The sequence below is a fragment of the Falco naumanni genome, chromosome W, assembly GCF_017639655.2.
Source record: "Falco naumanni isolate bFalNau1 chromosome W, bFalNau1.pat, whole genome shotgun sequence".
Classification (NCBI taxonomy): domain Eukaryota; kingdom Metazoa; phylum Chordata; class Aves; order Falconiformes; family Falconidae; genus Falco; species Falco naumanni.
The window spans coordinates 20,964,913-20,984,424 of NC_054079.1; the positions used below are offsets into that span (position 1 = coordinate 20,964,913).

The 19,512-nt window shown below is 43.3% G+C and overlaps 1 protein-coding gene across 1 annotated transcript in view; it reads left to right on the plus strand.

Annotated features, from left to right (window-relative positions):
- Window positions 1-19,512, plus strand: part of LOC121080430 (netrin receptor DCC-like) — a 156,059-nt gene that overhangs the window by 74,634 nt on the left and 61,913 nt on the right. The window contains exons 9-11 of the mRNA XM_040578449.1: window positions 10,204-10,299; window positions 14,204-14,382; window positions 18,638-18,776. Of these exons, the coding sequence (XP_040434383.1) occupies window positions 10,204-10,299; window positions 14,204-14,382; window positions 18,638-18,776 (414 nt within the window). The remainder of the gene's footprint in view (window positions 1-10,203; window positions 10,300-14,203; window positions 14,383-18,637; window positions 18,777-19,512) is intronic.

The following is a 19,512-nucleotide window of genomic DNA, read 5'->3' on the forward strand; positions in this document are numbered from 1 at the left end:
CAATTCAGATCTTGTAGGCATAAGAAGTAACGATTTCTGTACTGATCCTACTCGGAAGTCATTAAGTGTAGTAATAAACTGACTGGGCTTGTGTCCACAGAGTTTTGTGTTAAAGTTTAGTCACGAAATAAAAGTTTAAAAGAAAAGGGAAGAACTATGCCAAGGAGATTTCCATTTACTAATTATGCAAACAGAAACCCCAAAATATCTGAAACACCACGGCAGCCGTATTAATTTGCATAACACTTTTAATAGATAGTAAAGCTGTGGTTTTAATTAACGGATTGGAAAAAGGAAAGATGGTAACTTTACCGTAGCATATTCCAATAAGTTAACAATATTATTACATCATTCTGGGATATTTTGATAACTCATTCTGGGATATTTTAATAGCTTCCTGGAAGAAGGGATGTAGGTAGGAGGCTGGCATGAGAAGGAGGGTGGGCTGGGTGTAAGGAGACCTGGAGGATGACCATTAGCCTCCCAGTACTGCACGGTGGCCTCTGCCTTTGCTCTATGTTACTGACATCCCAACAGCAAAAGTGCTATAAAAAAAGCATTTGAATAATAACAATAGAATAATTCTTCCGCTGTTGACATGGGGTTTGCACCACATGAGTGGAAACAGTGAGATGCAGATTTGAAAACCTCAGCCTCAGTTTTAAGCTGATCAGACAAGATAATTCCTCTGGCGTCCATAATAATACTTGCATCTGTAAAATTCCTTAGGTCTTTCCAGGAGAAAAATGTGCATAAAAATGAGTATTTCACAGATATTCAGGCCATTTAAAAATGAAATATGATGGGAAAGCTGTACCAAGTTCCAGAGTCTTACAGAAACGTGGATTTTCTTCTTCAGAGCCCATCCATTCCTGCCCCCTTACGTGTGTGAGAAGAGGAGAACAAGGCGTAATTTTAGAAAGCGCTTTTTAAGTACCATTGCCTTGATGTGACCTAGGAAAAAGTGACATTCATCTCCCTGAGCGTGCAGGAGTTCGTGTGATCCCTCTTGAAAGAGTCTGATTGGGAAGCTGGAAATATTATTTTCGTGTGTCTTTTTAATGATGCATGACAAATTTGTTGGCCTTTTGAGATGGGGTTCTAGCGTTGGTGGATAAGGGAAGAGCAACTGAAAAGTCACATTCCTGCACCTGTGCAAAATATTTGACGCTGTCCCACACGACATCCTTGTCTGTAAGCTGGGGAGATGTGGATCTGATGGAGGGGACTGCCCAGTGGATAAGGAATTGGCTGGATGGTCACACTCCATTGCAATCAATGGCTCAATGCCCAGTGGAGACCAGTGACAAGTGGTGTTCCTCAGGGGTCGGTACTGGGACCAATGCTGTTTAACGTCTTTGTTGGTGATACGGGCAGTGGGATCGTTCAAGCACACCCTCAGCAAGTCTGCCGATGACACCAAGCTGTGTAGTGTGGTTGATGCGCTAGAGGGGAGGGATGCCATCCAGAGGGACCTGGACAGGCTGGAGAGGTGGGCCCCGGCAGACCTCATGAAGATCAACAAGGCCAAGTGCAAGGTTAGGGTCAGGGCAACCCCAAGCACAAATACAGCTGGGTGGAGAATGGACTGGGAGCAGCCCCAGGCAGAAGGACTTGGGGGTGCTGGTGGATGAGAAGCTGGATTTGACCCAGCGATGTGCGCTCACAGCCCAGAAAGCCCCCCGTGCCCTGGGCTGCATCCCCGGCAGCGTGGGCGGCAGTTGAGGGAGAGGGCTCTGCCCCGCTCTGGTGAGACCCCCCTGCAGCGCTGCGTCCAGCTCGGGGGTCCTCAGCACAGGGAGGACATGGACCTGCTGGACCAGGGCCAGAGGAGGCCACGGGGATGGTCAGGGGCTGGAGCACCTCTGCTGTGGGGACTGGCTGGGAGAGCTGGGGTGGTTCAGCCTGGAGAAGGCTCTGGGGAGACCTTCCAGCACCTTCCAGCACCTGAAGGAGCTGACAGGGAAGCTGGAGAGGGGCTTTGTACCAGGGCCTGTAGCAACAGGGCAATGGGAAATGGCTTTACAGTGGAAGAGGGGACATTTAGACTGGATCTTAGGAAGGAATTGTTCCCCATGAGGGTGCTGAGGCACTGGCTGCCCAGGGCAGCTGTGGGTGCCCCGTCCCCGGCAGTGCCCAAGGCCAGGCTGGGGCTTGGAGCCACCTGGGCTGGGTGGAGGTGCAGGGGGTGGCCCGGGGGGGCTTTGAGGTCCCTCCCGACCCAAACCATGCTGTGAGTCTGTGATTAACTGTAACCTTTGATTCTCCTGGCCCAGCATTGAAAGCAAAGTGCATCATCTGAAGCAAAATCTAGAGAAGACTTTTCAAAGTTACTCCCTCTTAAACAATCGACAGTTGCTAGTGACAAGAAATGAAGATAAAGCTTTTTGAGCTGAATTGGTATTTTAAACAACCATAGCAGTAGGAATACAAAGGGTTCTGTCAAATTCACCTGCATCATTACTACGGATCGGATTAAATTTGACCCTTCTGCATAGATGAGGCAATAATACATTTTATTTTATTGCGAAGGGAGAGAAAGAAGGTTCTTCATTTGCTTTAATCTTTGCAGATGGCAGTTGTGGATTATAACAAAGACATGAAAAGGAACAAAAAAGCTTTCTGAATGTAGTTTTGGGTTGTTTTCTTCCCTTTGCATTTCTATTACAAAACAGAGCAGTGAAAATCAAACAAAAATATTTAAATTTTATGCATCTCACTGTTTCCCTCATAGATCACATTAAAGCACAACATTAACAAGTAAAGGCACTTCGAGACTCCGGGGACTGTTCATTTTCTTTCTTGCCTTTGAAAACTGATTGTCGTTTAAAGTAATGCTGCCATTTCTGCAAATACTTCCTGCAACAATTTTCTTTCATTTCTCCTTGACTTCGATTTCTTACAGAATAGGGGGAAATCGCTCCCAAGCAAAGGGTCAGTTTGTGATCCCTGCATTTTTTACATTGCAAACGGCTCACATTTTGAATGGCTCTCGCACAACTCCCCCACACGGTGTGGATTTTAAGAGTGTCCTGGTGTTAAAAACCAGCTAAGCAGGCTGCCCCGACAAAGTGTTTGGGGTCCAATTGACAGCAGATGGAACAGAAAATGCTGAATATTTCCCTTCTTCGTCGGTAAAGAACAGAATGCCTAAGAATGACTCTTAATCCCAAATTATAATATGAATAATACAGGTAGCCAAGAGTTGGGTTTTTTTCTTTATGTTCATTCCTCTACCAAAAACAAAAAGGAAGCTTTGTTGCAAGGCTGATTTTTCTGGGAAGAGGACAGATACGACACTCTGCCTTTTGGAGTGTCACTGTTCTCTCAGTCATGGATGCCAAGGAGATCAAAACAGCTGAGTGACCCGGGCTTACAGGTGCTTGGATGAAAGACTTATTTTTCCCAAAGGAAAACGCAACCTCTCCTCATGGTGCAACTTTCATTGTTATTTTTGCATATGAGTGCCTGAGGAAGCCTTGCCCATGCAGGTTAACCTTCCTGGTGCATTAACGGCGTTTCCTCTGGAAGCATCTCAACTCACGGCTATTCATTTTTTATTCATTTGTCCATATGTCTTACACTTCATTTTCTGCTACACTACTTTACTTTCCCTGAATTTGGCTGCATTTGTAACATCAATAACAAATGTATGTGATGTGCATTGGGATTTTTTTGTTGTCTCGCATCCCTACCGACACAGAGTGCACTGAGCTTGCAATGCACCACGGGAGTTGTAAAGGTTCACATCTCCACAGGAGACAAGACCTATTTCTAAATGTGTTCAAATTGCAGTCTTTGTTTAAAAAAAATAAATTTGTTTTTATAATGCGTACAGGACATAGCTCACAAGAGAAATCAGCAAGCAGGCATAACACATGATAAGATGACATCTTAAAAACAACTGTAAATACGGACTTGCTGTTCCTCTCCTGAACTACATTAAAATAAAAGCACTTAACAGATTCTTATTATAAATTCTCTTTGCTCTGTTAGACACTTTCCCTAGTGTTTTAGAAGTTAAATGCTTCCAGAATTGACCAGAGCACCTATAAATATCTAGGCACCCCCAGAACAGTGAGGCACATCATTATCTAAATTGGGCTTTAGCACTCAGGCCAAAATTTTCTGATTTTGATGCCTCAATCAGCAATCTGCATTGCTTTTTCGGATCCTTAGCAGAAGGAATTGATTTTCAGGACATACTAGGACTCCTGGTGCTCATTAGGTGACTTTGATTGAACATTGGATGAATGGCATGGGAAAAACGTGCCAAAGTTCCACAATGTGCAGTTTGGGCTTTCCATTCACAGAGGAGATACCAGACCCATCCTCTGTCATCTTGGAAAATGTATTCTGGAATTTTAACGCATTTGGGAAGTTTAACTTAATTGAACAAAGCTCTTCTCTGTTATTATGGATTGTTCAGCTTACCAGAATATGTAAATATATGCAAATTTGGTTGTGTTAAAGGAGACTTCACTGATTTTATTGAAAGCAATCCATGAGCTCTTTATTACCCATTTTAGGCTTTCCAATAGTGACTCCTTCCCAAGTTACCTGATACCTTTGATGAAGTAACATCACAGAAATTATCTCCTCCTCCGCCACTGAAATGCAGCTGATGTACAAAGTGTCTGGAAGAAATAAAACAAAGCTGTGGTTTTCTAGGTGACAACGTAGGAGAAAATTGGTGAATTTCATCATGATAGTTTATTCTATTGGTATACTTCTAGTTACATTTGCTAATATGATTAAAAGATACTTTTTTTTTTTTTAAGTGTGGATATCGTTTCCCTAGATTGTGCTAAAATCTGCTTCTAAGCTTTGTCCTCCAGCCCAGGTGTATGTGGTCCGAGAGGTGGAATACATCACCTGTTGTTTCTTTTAATGGAGTTTAATTGGCTGGCCGTTAGGTGCCCCAGGGAATATTTGGAAAATCAGAGTCCAGGCACCTTTCTTTTTGGGTGATGGTGTGCGGTCCATTGCTGGAGGCTAACGAAGGTGGCCAAATCACCTCCAGGCATCCGACCCCCAGGTGAGACCCTGCTGATGCTCTAATGCCACACATGGTGTGGCTTATTATGCCTGGATATCTGACTAGCCCCAACACTGCCACTCTCAAAGCACAGATTTATTTAGCAGTCTGCTGAATGCAGAAGGTTTTCTCCAGGGTCTGACCCAAGCACCCACTCTGGTGAAGGGATTCCTCCCAGATTTGCAGAGAAACCCCTCGGAATCCTTTTGAGCAGGATCTCTGCCTGCTTGGGGCTTGAGTGTGTGTGTGTGTGTGTGTGACATCTGACCGCAGTGTTGGGGGTGCTTTTCTCTCTTGATATCTCAGAATTCAATAACTCTTGTCTGTGAGTTTATGCTTCAGGTGGACATTTGTCAGGTAGGTAGATTACCTTTTCCTTGGAAATAAACAAACGTTACTAGGGCTAGGAACTGATCACTGGTGCTATCAATTACTAGGTATGATGTTTTCACAAACCCAGACAGGAGTAAAGGAGGCTGTTCCCTGGCTGCTTTTTGAGAGAACGGTGAACGATGGCTTTCCTGCCCTTCGGAGGGTGTTTCAGCATTGGTGGCAATGGCAGGACACGCAGGGCATAGACATAATTCTCTTGGAAGACCTTTTCTCTTTTAATGGGGTGTTTCCTGCAGGTGTTACTCTGCTTCCAACAAAATCTAGCATTTGTGTTTGCACTCCTTTCGTTGCTGAGAAAGGGGAGTCAGTATGCTTTTGGAGAAGCAAGGGGTGACAGCAACAGGGAAGACCGAAGGGTCCTGCGTCAGCAGCTGGCTTAGAGCTTCCTCAGCTGGGTACCAAAGCCAGGTTACTGCTCTCACCCCGCCTGTGTGAGCAAGTATTAATTAGCACAGAATGACTTAGGTTGGAAGGGATCCCTAAAGTCGGATGGGCCAAGTCTTTGTTCAAGCAGGGCCGGCTTCGAAGGAAGCTCTGGGTGGTACCAGCATCATGTGCAGGGGACTTGGGAGCACCTTCATGGATGGGTGTTCCGCAGCCTCTCTGGGCCCCTGCCTCAGCGCTTGACAGCCCTCATTTTTTATTTTTTTTTTTCCTAATAACTAATAGGAATTTCTCTTGCTGCAGTCCCCGCCCTGTCCTTTTACTGCAGGATATTGGCAGACCCCATCTGTTTTGACAAGGTATCTTTGGTCCCACTTGGTCTACAGGGAGGCTGTAGCTCCTCATGGTGGATACCTTACTCCTGTCTGCCATCCCAAGGGTAGACTTCAGGAGTCTACAGTTAAAAAGAGCTTAATAATGGGGGAGAAAAAAAAGGGGGGGGCACAAAAGCTGGGAGCTTTCCTCCACAGCAAACTGTGGCATCATGGACATGTTGGGATGCTGTACTCAGACTCACGCGGATGCTCAAGCAGAGTGAAAGGGATGAGAGCTCAATGAACTGCTACTTCGCTGTCGGTTAGGATCAGGAAAGGCACCGGTAAAGGCATCAGGAGAAGATTAATGAGCAGATTACTTACCTTTATTGCTGTCATATTCGCTACGTTGCACTAGAAGAAATTCAGCTGTTCTGAAGCACAAGGCAGGAGCTCTGAGTGGTGTGATGGGGTTGAGCAGCGCTGTCGTGATGATCAGGACACCCCGTCTTAGCTTCAGCTCTCCTAGGGTACCAACCCGTATAGCATTCTGCAGGTCCCTCATGTCAGGGAGTGGTTAAAATGGGAAGTGAGAACGAGTGCTTGAGCATGAATTTTTATTTGAGGGAGAAGGGAGCTGATCTGGAAAGTCAGCTGAGTGCTCTACCCTCTTTCTGAGATGGTAGTTTAAAGGTGAGGAGCTTTCCTTGGATTGGTGTTCACATCTAGTGGTCAAGCATTTATTTTATATTTATAGTTTAAAGAGAAAATGAAATTAGACGTGAAAGCACAAGATTTGTCAAAAGACCCCATGTAATGGCTGTAAGATGTCACAATTTTACCCTCTTTAAGAAGAAAAGAACTGTGGTATCTTGAATAGAGTTGGTATTTGCTGATTATTTGCTTTCCTGTAACCACATCTGTCAGTAGAAGAAATCAATTTTGTTCATGCTCAGTTTGAACTTCTTGTTCTTTTTTTTCTTTTTTTTCCCCCCAAGTTGAACTGCACAACACAACTTTATTTCCAGAGCATGTTGCACACCAATACTGACATGGCAATCCTTGGGTGATGCTCTAATTAAAGCTGAATTCTTTGCTCAGCTTCTTCCAAGGCAAGAAGAGATTTCTTCTGCTGGAAAAAAAAAACCAAACAAGCAAACAAACAAACAAAAAAAAGCATGTAATTCTCTCCTTCTACTGCAGAAGAGCAAATACAAATGGTAACATCATTGTTATGGAGTTGTGTTCCTCGCTGTGATAAATGGGAGTCGGTGGAGAAAAAAACCCCAGAATTTAGCTCTGAATTCTTGCAGCTGCATTGCAATTCAGTTTCTTTGGGGTGTTTCTGCCGGGAGTGCTAATGACCCTTGTGTTCCATTAGCTGCTGCTCTGATTAGTAGGTTTACACTGAAAAGCTTTCCTCATTTGAACTCCCACTCCAGCCAGTGGCATTTTACCAAAAAGAGCACCAGAGTGACCCCGTAAGTATTATTAATAGACAATAAGAGTTCAAAAAGCAACTGTCTGCCACATGATAATACTAATGCTTCTCCACTTTTGCACTGTATCGGACTAAACTGAACTCTAATACTGTGCTCACACACTGTACCGTGGCAAATTGCCTTTTCCCTCTTATCTAGGAGGAGGCTCAAGCAATTATTTATCACTCGTTAGCAACAGCTCAAATTAACCACCTGAATTTTTCATGTTTTTAACAGAAAGCTACAGATCGCATTCTTATCCCAATCATCGCTCATTTTTGCAAATGTAACCTTACCCAACCTAGTTATAAACATAAATCATGTGTCAGTCAGTTCAATTTATGAAATTTGCTAGACTATATATTGTATTCAATGGGCAGTTGTAATGAAGTATGTGCTACAGAGTCACCATTTTTAAATTTTCCATGAACTTATCACATTTTCCCACCTAATTTATCAGGTTTTGTGAGTATATTTTTCATGATCAAATTAATAGTAAATCACTCACTTTGCTTATTCATTACTGGGAATTCACCATGTATTTTGATTAGATGTGACAGTTCTATGGGGTTTTGGGGGTTTGGACAGTAATTTCTAGAATCAAGTTTCTCGAGTGATCTTTCATGTTTAAAAAATCAGTGTTCAGGGTGACATTCTTTTCAAATTTATGTGTCATTATTTAAAAGTTAAGCCATGCGGAGGCCAGATCTCTGCTCTGGCCATAATTAGTGGCGATACGTACCAACCCTTAGGGGCTGATTCATCTTCTGTTTCTTAAATACTAATAGTAGGGTGGGATGGATTGTTCTACAGAGGCGCTTGTCTCCGCGGTCACTTTATAAACTTAGCCCTTATAAACTAAATACTCCTAAATACGCGCAACAGCCGGGACATGGGTGGGAGCGAGATGGAGTCAGTCTAGCCTGCGCCTATGGATTTCTTTTTCTTCCGCAGAAACTACTGAATGTGACATTCTTAAACTCGCAGCTAAATAACGATTTCATGGCTCAATAAATAAATATTCGTGGGGAATCTGGAGAGTTACAACACCTGGTGAAATTAGAAATTAAAAGTAGTATGCTAATATATTGTGGAAATCATACAAAAATATATACTACACCTCTGTGAATACAAAATAATTTCCTTATGACTAATGATATTACTGTGAGTACCAACTGAATTAATAACCATACAATACTTAGTGCAGAGAGTTATTAATGCACCAGTCATTCATTTGGCAATTTTTAAACTTTAGGTCCCTTGTGATAGAAGCGTGGAAATCACCTGAATATTAAACAAATATGTCAGTGTTTCTTCTGGACGTTAAATCGAGTACAAAGTATGTGGGTGGCAAGAATATTAGTAACAATATGCAATAAGTACTTAAAGATTATTTACTCATTTCAGATTCACTGTAATAGTATTAATCATGCTGAGCTGATTTGGTGTTAATGTAGATCAAATATGTAATTCTGCAGCAGGTCTTTTGCAATGTCACGTTAAATAAATGCCTCCTCACGTACAAACATTTTTTATTTTTCAGGAAAGAACTCTGAGGAGGCAGTTCCCATCTTTGGCAGGTGTATGACCACCCAATGTATTCAGCTGCGCTTTTCTTCTGCACAAATAGAAGGAACAGCTAAAAAAAATAAAAATGTGTGTGTGTGTGTGAAGCAATTCACATTGAAAAAAATCAGGAAAATGGATTGCCTTGTTTTTCTCAGAAAGCTGCAGCAAAACCCACCATGGGACTGATGTGCTCGTTTCACTTTGTTTTCATTTAGGGAGATAATTAACACAGCCCCACAGTAAGCAAGGGCTCACAAGTGGGTGCAGGGTGTCCGTGCACCCAGAAACGAATTTCCTTGTGTTACTGGTTGTCTGCCACATCCTTCATATTGACAACACAGCGCAGGGAGTCCGCAGGGGGTAAAAAGTGGCGAAATGGCTCTTAGCGGTGTAATTCTGAGGTCAAGAAATTAGGGAGGGAGGCTTTTTGCTCAGCACCCAGAGGGAGATTCTGGGGGTGCGTGAGCTGTTCTGGGCTGGGTTGAGGAGCACGAGTTCCACCCAAGCAGCGCTGGAGAGCTGTTTACTGGTACCAGTCTCAGGATGCCAAGGCAACACATTGCTGGTGACCCTCAGCCATCTCTTCGTGCATCATCCCCGGGCGAGCAGCGCATCCCTGTGCGGGCTGTGCCGAGCTGGTGTCCCGCTGCATCCCTACCTCCTTGGAGCTCCAGGGGTAGTAGCACCACCGAGGCTCCTGCTCAGAGCCGTGGGTCAGCCGTAGTGGGTGATGCACGGAGTCAGTTCCAGCTTTCTTGTGCAGGCAGAGCTGCAGGTGGCTTAAGGGAGTACTTCAGCAGCTCGCTAGTGATGAAGAGAGCACCTGGAGGATGGGATAAATAAAACCTTTGGAAGGGAAACAAGAAGGATGGGCAGCAGCTGTGCCCATTACTTTGCACAGGCATTTGCTTAATTGTATTTTCTTTTTTCTTGATTTTTTTTTTTCAGGAAAGTGCTCATCCTTTCTGCATCCCTGACCTTAACAGTGTGTGTTTTGTTTTGCTTTATTTGTTTTCTCCTGCAGAGCCAAGTTCCCATTACGTGATTTCCTTAAAGGCCTTTAACAACGCCGGCGAAGGGGTGCCCCTGTACGAAAGCGCAACCACCAGGTCGATGACAGGTGAGTTGCCTCTGCCGGTGGCACAATCTGCTCCCCAGCAGCCACTGTGAGCCTTGCAAAGGTGCATGCTCAGCAAAATATTTTGGTCAAGGCAATGGAAGGGAAGAGCTCTGCAACCTCAAAGTCGCCGCTAGAATAAATTGGCTTCATTTTCCACTTTATTGTAACTACACAGATAGAATGAATTATTTACCCTTTCCAGAAATTGGCTGTATAAATTTAATGGGATGCTTACAAGTGCTTACTCTTTGGTGCAAGTTGGCTTGGGAGAAGCATGACTCCCAAACAATGTAAATATTTAAAGATCAGGGCAGAATAGAGATGAATAGCTTTGCTGAATGAAGCCCAGATTAAATTAGTTTTGTTTCCTGCCTTTTTAAAGCAGTTTAAAGTAAAAGTGAATTAGTGAAAAACACATTGTCATCATGCACATCTACAGGAGCATGGAGAGAGGTTGCAAAAGGGGAAGGAGCACACTGATGATATTTTCCTGGCTCACAGAAGGGACTGCCCAGTGGTAACGGAGCAGGGTGCCTTTAGGCAGATGTTTTTCACAGCTGTATTATTGGGGTGCTAGCAAAGTTATAAAATCAGAATTATTCTTGTGTAGCACTTGTCTTCCAGACCACTTTGTGGCTTTTCTGCAATCACTGGTGTGTGGTTGGGACTGACAAGGAGTTAAAAGAACAGAACTGAGAGAAAAACAAAAAGAAAAGGTGGTTTTCCTCTGGAGCAACCCCATTGTTTGGTGAAGTTTTTTTTCTCATGTTTCACCTATGGTGTTCAGAGCTGCCTGGAAAGGGAGCTGTGTCACTGAGAGCAAACCCGATCACTGACGCTGGCTTGGGTGGACCGCGAGGAATAAACCCACCAAATGGCACTTCTGTGGCTGTCCAAGGAAAAACAGCTGTTATCCATGTGGTCTTGTGAAGTATTCCTATAAGAAATCTTGGAAAGTTAGAAGGAGAGGGAAAAAAAAAAAAAGAGATTAATTACACCATCAAGGGCAATTGTAACAAGGTACCTTAGATATAATAAGTGTCAGGGAACTTCTGGCTCAAAACTATTAATCTTTCTTGTCTGGAGTCTACAGAGGTCATTCCTGCTGAGCATGTGTCTTGTAAAATCTTTCAGTGACTTTGCCTCAGGATCTATATATACTTTTAGTTTGAAGTTTTTAGTTCCTTTTTGATTCTATTTCAAAATTACCCAATGAGTTTATGTCTGTATATATAACTTCTCATAAACGAAATGATATCCAGGTGTGAACAAGGTAATTCAGGCTTGGGCTCTGTTTTGGTGAACCGTATCTGGGAGCAGCACACCTCTGTGCTTCTTTCTTACTGCCGAGAGACACCCGTACCCAGAGCATCATCCAACCACCTCCCGCCCATGGGATGCAGCCTCTGAAAGGAGCTGGTGGCCTGGGTTGTTTGTGGAGGAACATCTCAAAAACCTCTTTTCTTGAAGCAGGAAAGTGCAAGAACTGTGTTCCCCCAGCAGTGGGTGAGCTGACACACCCTGGGCACCAAAGAAAACCAAACCCAGTGGCTTTGTGTGCCCATGTAGCTATCCAGATAGACATACTTTGGTGGGTGCTTGTGTGGCTGTGGTGGGCAAACTGAAGTTCTGTAACATGCAATATTTGCAAAGCAACTCCAAAGAGAGCCAGAAACTCTTTTCTGTCAAGATGATGGCGATTTCCAGCTGACAGATGTCCACGCGTAAAATAATAGCAAAGGAAACTTTGGTGGAACGTGGAGGTGGTACTTAGGGACCTGTTTTCAGCCACCCTGGGATTATAGACATTTGCCTCTTCCTCAGGTCAGTGGTGACATATTTCAGAAACTGAATTATCTTGATCGATTGACACTGACCATTTCATAATGTCCTCTACAGCAGGACTTCAGGTGTCAGTATGGGAAGGAAAAATCGAAGGGAAGCGTAGCATTTGTTAAAATGCCAATTTGGCTCCTCCAGTCACATCAGCTTCCATCGTTTTGTTTGTTACAAACCCCAACAGGAACAGGCATTGCTCACCTGCCAAAGTTTACAGCCAGTTCTTTTGGAAAACTTCAGGAAAAGAAACTGTTAGTTTTCAACTTGCAGAACCTTGATTCCCCAGGTTGAGGCAAAGAAGAGATTCAGCCGCCTATTCCTCCCCATGTGTTTGAGTTCTGGATCACTACAGCAACAACCAGGTTGCTTCATCTCCTTCAACACTCGTATTAAAACTTCTTATAAAGCAATTTTTGATGAAAGAAGCAACACAAGAGGCAGGTTGAACCTCATGGCTTAGCATACGTTTTAAAGATCCTTGTCGCCTCTGTTTTTCCCTCTGAAGGCTGTGACCTCCCAAAGGTCTGAATAAGAATTCCGAAACTGTAAAACAGGGGTGGTCAAAGAGTGTCAGGAGCTGGAATTGCACATGGAGCAAACTCTAGCAACTATCAGTTAGGAATTAGAGTCATTTATGCTTTGATTAATTAATTAGCACATTATTTTAGGGGGGGAAATAAACAAGCCAAGGAACCTTTTGGCTTGCTTTGGCGCACTTTGCCTACTGCATTTTGGAATTGTATTTAGTAAAATCACAACTGGTAAATAATGAATCAGTAAGTAAGGTCAGTAAGATAGGTCAGAAGCTGGCTGGCTGAGACAACAAGGACCAGAGGTATTCAAACAGAGTAGAAATGGTCTGTGGTTCCTACATGGGTGCCATCACTGTGCAGCCCCAACAGAGCCCTGGAGAAACCAAGAGCGTGAATGTCATCGGGGCCGAACCGAATGCTGGAGAGGAATTCTGTACGTGGGTGGCTGGTGGTTTTCTTTTTTTTCCCTGTGACTGTAACAGCAGTAATCTGACCCATGGTCTGGTTCCTCTCTCACACCACCATAACTTAGAGAAACCTTCTCTGCAGCAAAGTGGCAGGAGAATCGTGGCCACAGTAATCTCAGCAGCTTCAGTTCACTGAAGGTGTGAGCATGCCACTCAGATCTCAACTTTTGGAAGTGAAATGAAATGTACCACTGTCTCAATAATTAAGCCAGCCAGAATTAACCTCTGATGTTGCATAGCACACCGCTGTGGCATGCACATGGTGCTCAGTGTCTTGGTCCCCAAAGACCACCCGATCACAGGGACGTGGGAGAGGAGCTGTGCTTGTTCCTCGTGGAAGAAGCCCGCTTGAAGATTATCCATGTCTCCACGCCTGGATGTGCACATTTAACACAACTAATGTGCTGACAATCTTAAACCAACAAGTGCAAGATGATCTTTCTTCAGAAATGGTTATGTTCTGGTTTTCCTAGCAGATGTTGGGTCATCCTACGCATGCAAGAGGTTGTTGTGTCTGTAAATCAGGTTGGAAGACAATGCACCCTCCACTTTGTAGGCGTCTCTGATAATATATCATTTAAGTGATTTGATTTTTTTAGGAAAATGTAAATAAAGTTATAGAGAGACACTGCGTTGATGCATCTCGTGTGAAGAAAACACAGCATACTTGGAAGTATTTTTCAGAGAATCATTTAGGTTGGAAAAGATGAAAAGACCTTTAAGATCATCCAGTCTAACCATTATCCCTGTCAGGAAAAATAACACTTAGCGCTGGTTAGTTTTGTTGTAGTGATGGAATTGAAATGTTGCTGATGCATTCTCATTTTGCATTAATGCCTTTCTTTCTGTTCTCCTCATGTTCCTCCTCCTCATTAATGCCATGCATTTAACCCATTGTGATGTGTGCCCCTTGGTGGCTGTTTGTGTTGTGTTTCATTTTGTTTTTCTGTTTAACTTACCTATTCATTTATTTTGGAATGCTCATTTGGTGATGTATGGACCCAGACCCCATTGATCCATTAGAAGTTGATTTTTATCCTTTGCTTGATGATTTCCCTACCTCAGTCCCAGATATCTCCACCCCCATGCTCCCACCAGTAGGTGTCCAGGCTGTTGCACTTACTCATGATGCAGTGAGGGTCATCTGGGCAGACAACTCTGTCCCAAAGAACCAAAAGACTACGGAGGTTCGCTTCTACACGGTCCGATGGAAAATGAGCTATTCGACAAGTGCTAAGTACAAGGTGAAATTTTAACACGTTATGAATTTATGAGCTACTTCATCTGTTCATATTTTATTTTCAAAGGCTCCGAATTGGCTTTTTACGAATGTCCCTCAACCAAAATTCCCATTCTAACCAAAAGGAAACTTGCCTGAGTAACTACTGCTTCCTAGAAACCTGTGTGTTTAGCTGGATGAAAATGCCACCTTTTAATTCCTCATGCCAATTGTTGAAAATGTTGATCTTTAATCTTTATCAGTCAAATATAAATTAGTCACAGATTTGGTAGCACAATAGCTCAGCGTGAATAGGAAGATACACCAATTGCAAACCCACCCACGCTGTGTCACAAGTCCAACCACCCCTATTACTGTTATCCCAAATAGCAAAAACCGAAGGTGAATTTCTGAGAAATTCTGAGAAAACTCAATTTGAGCGGATATGAGAGCAGCACGCTACTTTCTGTATGGAAATTGCTTTTCAAGTCCCCATGAAAGCAGTACCAGAGCCCGTGCAGTTCAGCAAAGAGATACGGTGGGACAGGGAATGGGAAGGAACAAGCACAGCCTTTATTTAGGCTTTTTTGTTTGCTTGGTTTTGAGCAAGAAGCTATCTTTCCCCACTATCGTCAGCTTCTATATTGCATCTCATATAACATCCACCTTCCCCATGACAAGCATGTCCTTCCTCCCGTGCCCTACCATAATAGTTGTTTTCGCTTGCCTAAAGGATCGTATCGATCCATAGTGAGTTGTTTGCTATGGATGTATTTTTATACTGCAAGTGGATGCCTCATTTTTTGACTGTTCTCTGTTCTAACAAAAGCAGCCTCGTACAAGTCATTTTTACAAGGACTATGGAATAGGCCATGCTCTATCCAGCCCTCAGGCTCCTCCGGTCAGAGCCTGAGCGGTGTGTCTGGATAGAGGCTGACCTTTCCAACCCCTCAGAGGAAGGCTCTCCACCTCTTTCAGATTTGGGGTACACTTGTCCTACGGACTCTATACTCATGAGATATTTCCCAGGTCATTTTTAGAAGACGTGGGAATGATGGTGGAGAATCTCTTGCCTTCAGTCCCTTTGCTGGGTGTGATTTTTTGGCTCTCCCTCTTACACGGCTCCATCAGAACTGGGCTTGCTGGCACTCAGCTGCGTCCGTCTGCTGCCGCAAACTACCCACGTTGGTTGCGTTACTCCTGGGTTGTGTTCACACCAGCTCAGAGGAGACTCAGGTCAGCTGGCTTTTTTCTGCTGGTGCTGACCCACTGTAAATCTTTTAAATAATAGCACATCTTTACAAGGTGTAAAAGTCCATGCCCTTAAGTAATAGCCCATCTTGACTAGGTATAAAATTCCGTACCTTGCTTTTACCTCTGCTGCCGTACTGCTGGCAACCTCCCATGCTGACCTGACGATCTGCAATATTAGACCCAAGGTTTGTAGGCTCATGCAGTTGTAACGAGCTCTTAGATAATGACGGGTGCCAAAATGATGCGTTGTAATATTTTGGGTGCCCTACCTTGATCTGACTGCTATTTAGAGATTGATTTCCATGCCCAAGGAAATGAGGAGCACAGCACAGGGAAGCACGGCAAGTCCCAGTTTGCAGCTCTCGGGATGAAACCAGAGCTCCAGCAAAGGCAGCATGATGTCCATCGTAGCATTTTCTCTGATTTCCCAGTGCACGTACTGAGCTGCACGCGGTGGAAAATGGGGGGGGGGGGGGGGGGGGGGGGGCAGCAAAAATGCTTAAAGAATAACCCTGTTAATCCACTGCGTGGGAGAAGCAGGTCCTGCTTGGAGGTGTTGAGCTCATTGGCCTTCTGCTAGAATGAGCAGGTGGGCATCTCTTCCAGAGCCACCACGCAGGGCTCTAGGAGCAGGAGAGGAGCAAGAGTGGAATTACCTTTTTTTTTTTGCCACCATCTCTAGTTTGGCCAGTCTGTGAGTAACATGTAAAGAGTTGGTCTGATTCATTTTTCCAGTTCAATCAGCCAGAAGCAGAAACAATCAAAAATCTTTCAAGAGGGTCTGCTTGCTTGAAACGACCACGTTTTCTCAAGGAAACAAGATAAAACCTTATTGTGTTATTCTTGGAAAACAGCGGGGAACACTTCTGTTTCCTTTGGAAGGGTTTGGGTCAGGCTCACAAATAGGTTCCAAAGCACTTGCCTGTGTGTGGGCATTGAATTTCCCAGTCTTTTGAAATTTTCCCATTAAAGTCTCCCATTGCTTCAAAACCATATATCACATCTAAGATAATGAAGGGTTCAGCCTTTCCCGTGGAAGGTGGAAAGTTTATAAATTCAGCTTCGCCCTGCCAACTTTACTTTGTACAGACCATCCGAAACACGCATGGCGTGGCATTACTAAAGATACTCGCTCCAGTTACACCTCCTTCATCTCAATGGGTTGTTGACTTCAAGGATGTTTTGACTATTGAGATGCTAATATTTAGTACTGAGTGAAACAGTTAAAGAAAAACACTCCACTGGAGACAAATAACTTCCTTTTTACAAAAAAAGAACCCAACCTCTTTATTTTCTACTAAAGACTGTTTTGTCCAGGAATAGGTTCAAACCCTATTTTTTTTCCATGTGAATTTTTCCTCATTGTGTGTAATATCTGAGGGCTTTCACAGTGATAGTTATCAGATTTAGCTACCCTCAGTCATGCTGAGGAGTATTTTATGCCGTAAATTATTTCATTTCTTCCAAAATCTTTTCAGGGGGAGAAAATTATTATTCCCTATATTGAAATCCAGCCTTTACTCAAGGAATAATTTATATAAACTCCAGCAGGTAGATTTTACTGTCTCTGGCAAGTGCCTGAGTAGTTTGGCTGAGTAGTTTATGAACACACAGGTTATAAGCAATGTCTTTTCTTCAATAAGACTTTTTATAGAGGGAGATTCTCTGCTGGAGCAAACCCCTAGTACAGATAAGTTGCAAAACGGCTGCTTTTCAAGAGCTGGGAGTTTTAATTGAGTACGAAAAGGATAAAATCTGGTATTGCATTAAGTCCTCCTATTAAGTAACATATATAGAACCATATAAGTAGGCATATATAGAACCACAGAATCATTTAGGTCGGCAAAGACCTTTAAGCTCCTCGATTCCAACCAATAGCCCATGCATTCATGTCTCTGCAAAGGAAATTTCTCCCCCTCCCCCTTGAATATTACTGCTTTAGCCTGTGGCGTGCTGGAAACTTGACATCCCGTTTTTAGTAAAGGGCAATTTATTTTTGAATCAGCTGACAATTTAGCGTCGAAATGGCGTTACCGATGCATGCCAGCAAGATGCCTTCTTGTGAACCGCTTCCCAACCATGAGTATCAAGGTAGTCCTGCGATGCAGTCATCTGCATGTTGTCCTTACTCAGTTAACTCTAGTCCGTAGACATACAGACGTGTAAAAGTGTGCACCGCGTTTACTCACTGGCCTGTAAGTTGTCCAGGCTGGAGGATTGCACACCAGGCTCTGTAGCTTGAAAAGCGTGGGAATTGATTTTATTCAGTTGTCACCAATTTGTCCAATAATTTTCTTCTCACTTGTCTCCTTTGATACTAGAGCAGTTTGGCTCAGATTGTTCCTTACTGCAGGCTGAGGTAAAAAGCTAAATCAGCTAAAATAAATTAAGTCTTTAATATTCACATCAACAGCAATATGTTTAGTTGTTCATAACACATCACAGTAAGGCAAATCAATGTTATGTTTCAAATATAATCTAATATGTAAGAATATTATATTTAACCAAGCAAAAGTGTGGTTTATGAATACAAAAATGCATCTTTATGCAGGGGTCCTGGGTCATATTTCGATCTCTGTCATAAATATGTGTTCACCCCAGAAATGGGAAGCCATAATTGGGGCCATCCTGGGGCTCAAAATGATTTCTGAGCCTCCACTAAAAATAAGTAGACGTTAAAAATTTATTTTTTTTTTAGAAGAAACCCATCAAAGAGACTGGAAACGAGTGTTTTAAGTAAATGGAAACGCTCCTATTTTTTGTCTGCATATGGGCATATGAATGCGTATGCATATGAAGGACAAAATTTACATTGGAAAAAAATGCATGGCAAATTGCTTTGTCTGGGAAAAGAGAAAGCATCACAATAATTTATTTAACTGCCTATGGTACTAAAAATACTCCCGTTAAGGTGTGCAGTAGCAGTAGAGCTCTTTTGCTTGGAAAAGGCATCCGTTGTAACTGCGTTTTGCTTGGCGACCAGCCAGAAGGGTGGCTTTAAAGATGTGCGCTCCCTCTCTTTGCAGTCGGCAGACACAACCGCCCTGAGTCACACGGTGATAGGGCTGAAGCCAAACACTATGTACGAGTTCTCCGTCATGGTCACCAAAGGCCAACGGTCCAGCACCTGGAGCATGACAGCGCATGCCACCACCTACGAAGCAGGTACGGCCGGAGCTGCTGGGGAAGCTTGCTTTGGGGGTTGTATTTCTCATAAAAAGCCTGGTACGAGCTCATCCTAACTCCATAAGCTGGCAGCATATGCACAAAGTGTATTTCTTCATTTATTTTTTTTTCACGGGCAGCACAGCAGAGCAGTCATTCCGCTGAGCTCTGGTGTTGCTGCAAGAAGTTAGGAGGTGGGAATGCATGTGTGTAATACTTTGCCCTCTGATATCATGAGGAGCTGTGACTTCTAATGATTTAAAGTAGTTTTCATTTTTCAAAGAAATCCAAGATCAGGTGAGAAGTATTATTCTCTTATTATTAGATAATGATTTTGCTACTTCACAGTTTCGACGTCCGAAGTTTTACATGGTTTTGTCTCAAGTTCATGACTTCCCATCGTATCCACTTAGTAAAAAGGACTCAGTGACTGCCTCTGTCTAACTCACATCCTTCTTGACTTGAGGTCTTGACTCACGGGTCTGTTCTTACTACTGGGTGGACACATCTTAGCTTATATGCTCTGCTCTTGTGCATCAGTCCAGCCAAGACCTACAGGGTTACATTGATTGAAACTGTGTGTGCAAAAGTAGAGACAAAATTAGGGGAGAAATTTAGAAATGGCGGTGGGGAAATTTAAAGTTAGAAACAGGGGAAAAAAATTAACAGTCAAGTGAGCAGTCTTTTCAGGTTGCACATTATTTCTTGTAAAGCTACAATTATCTACCCTGTGCAA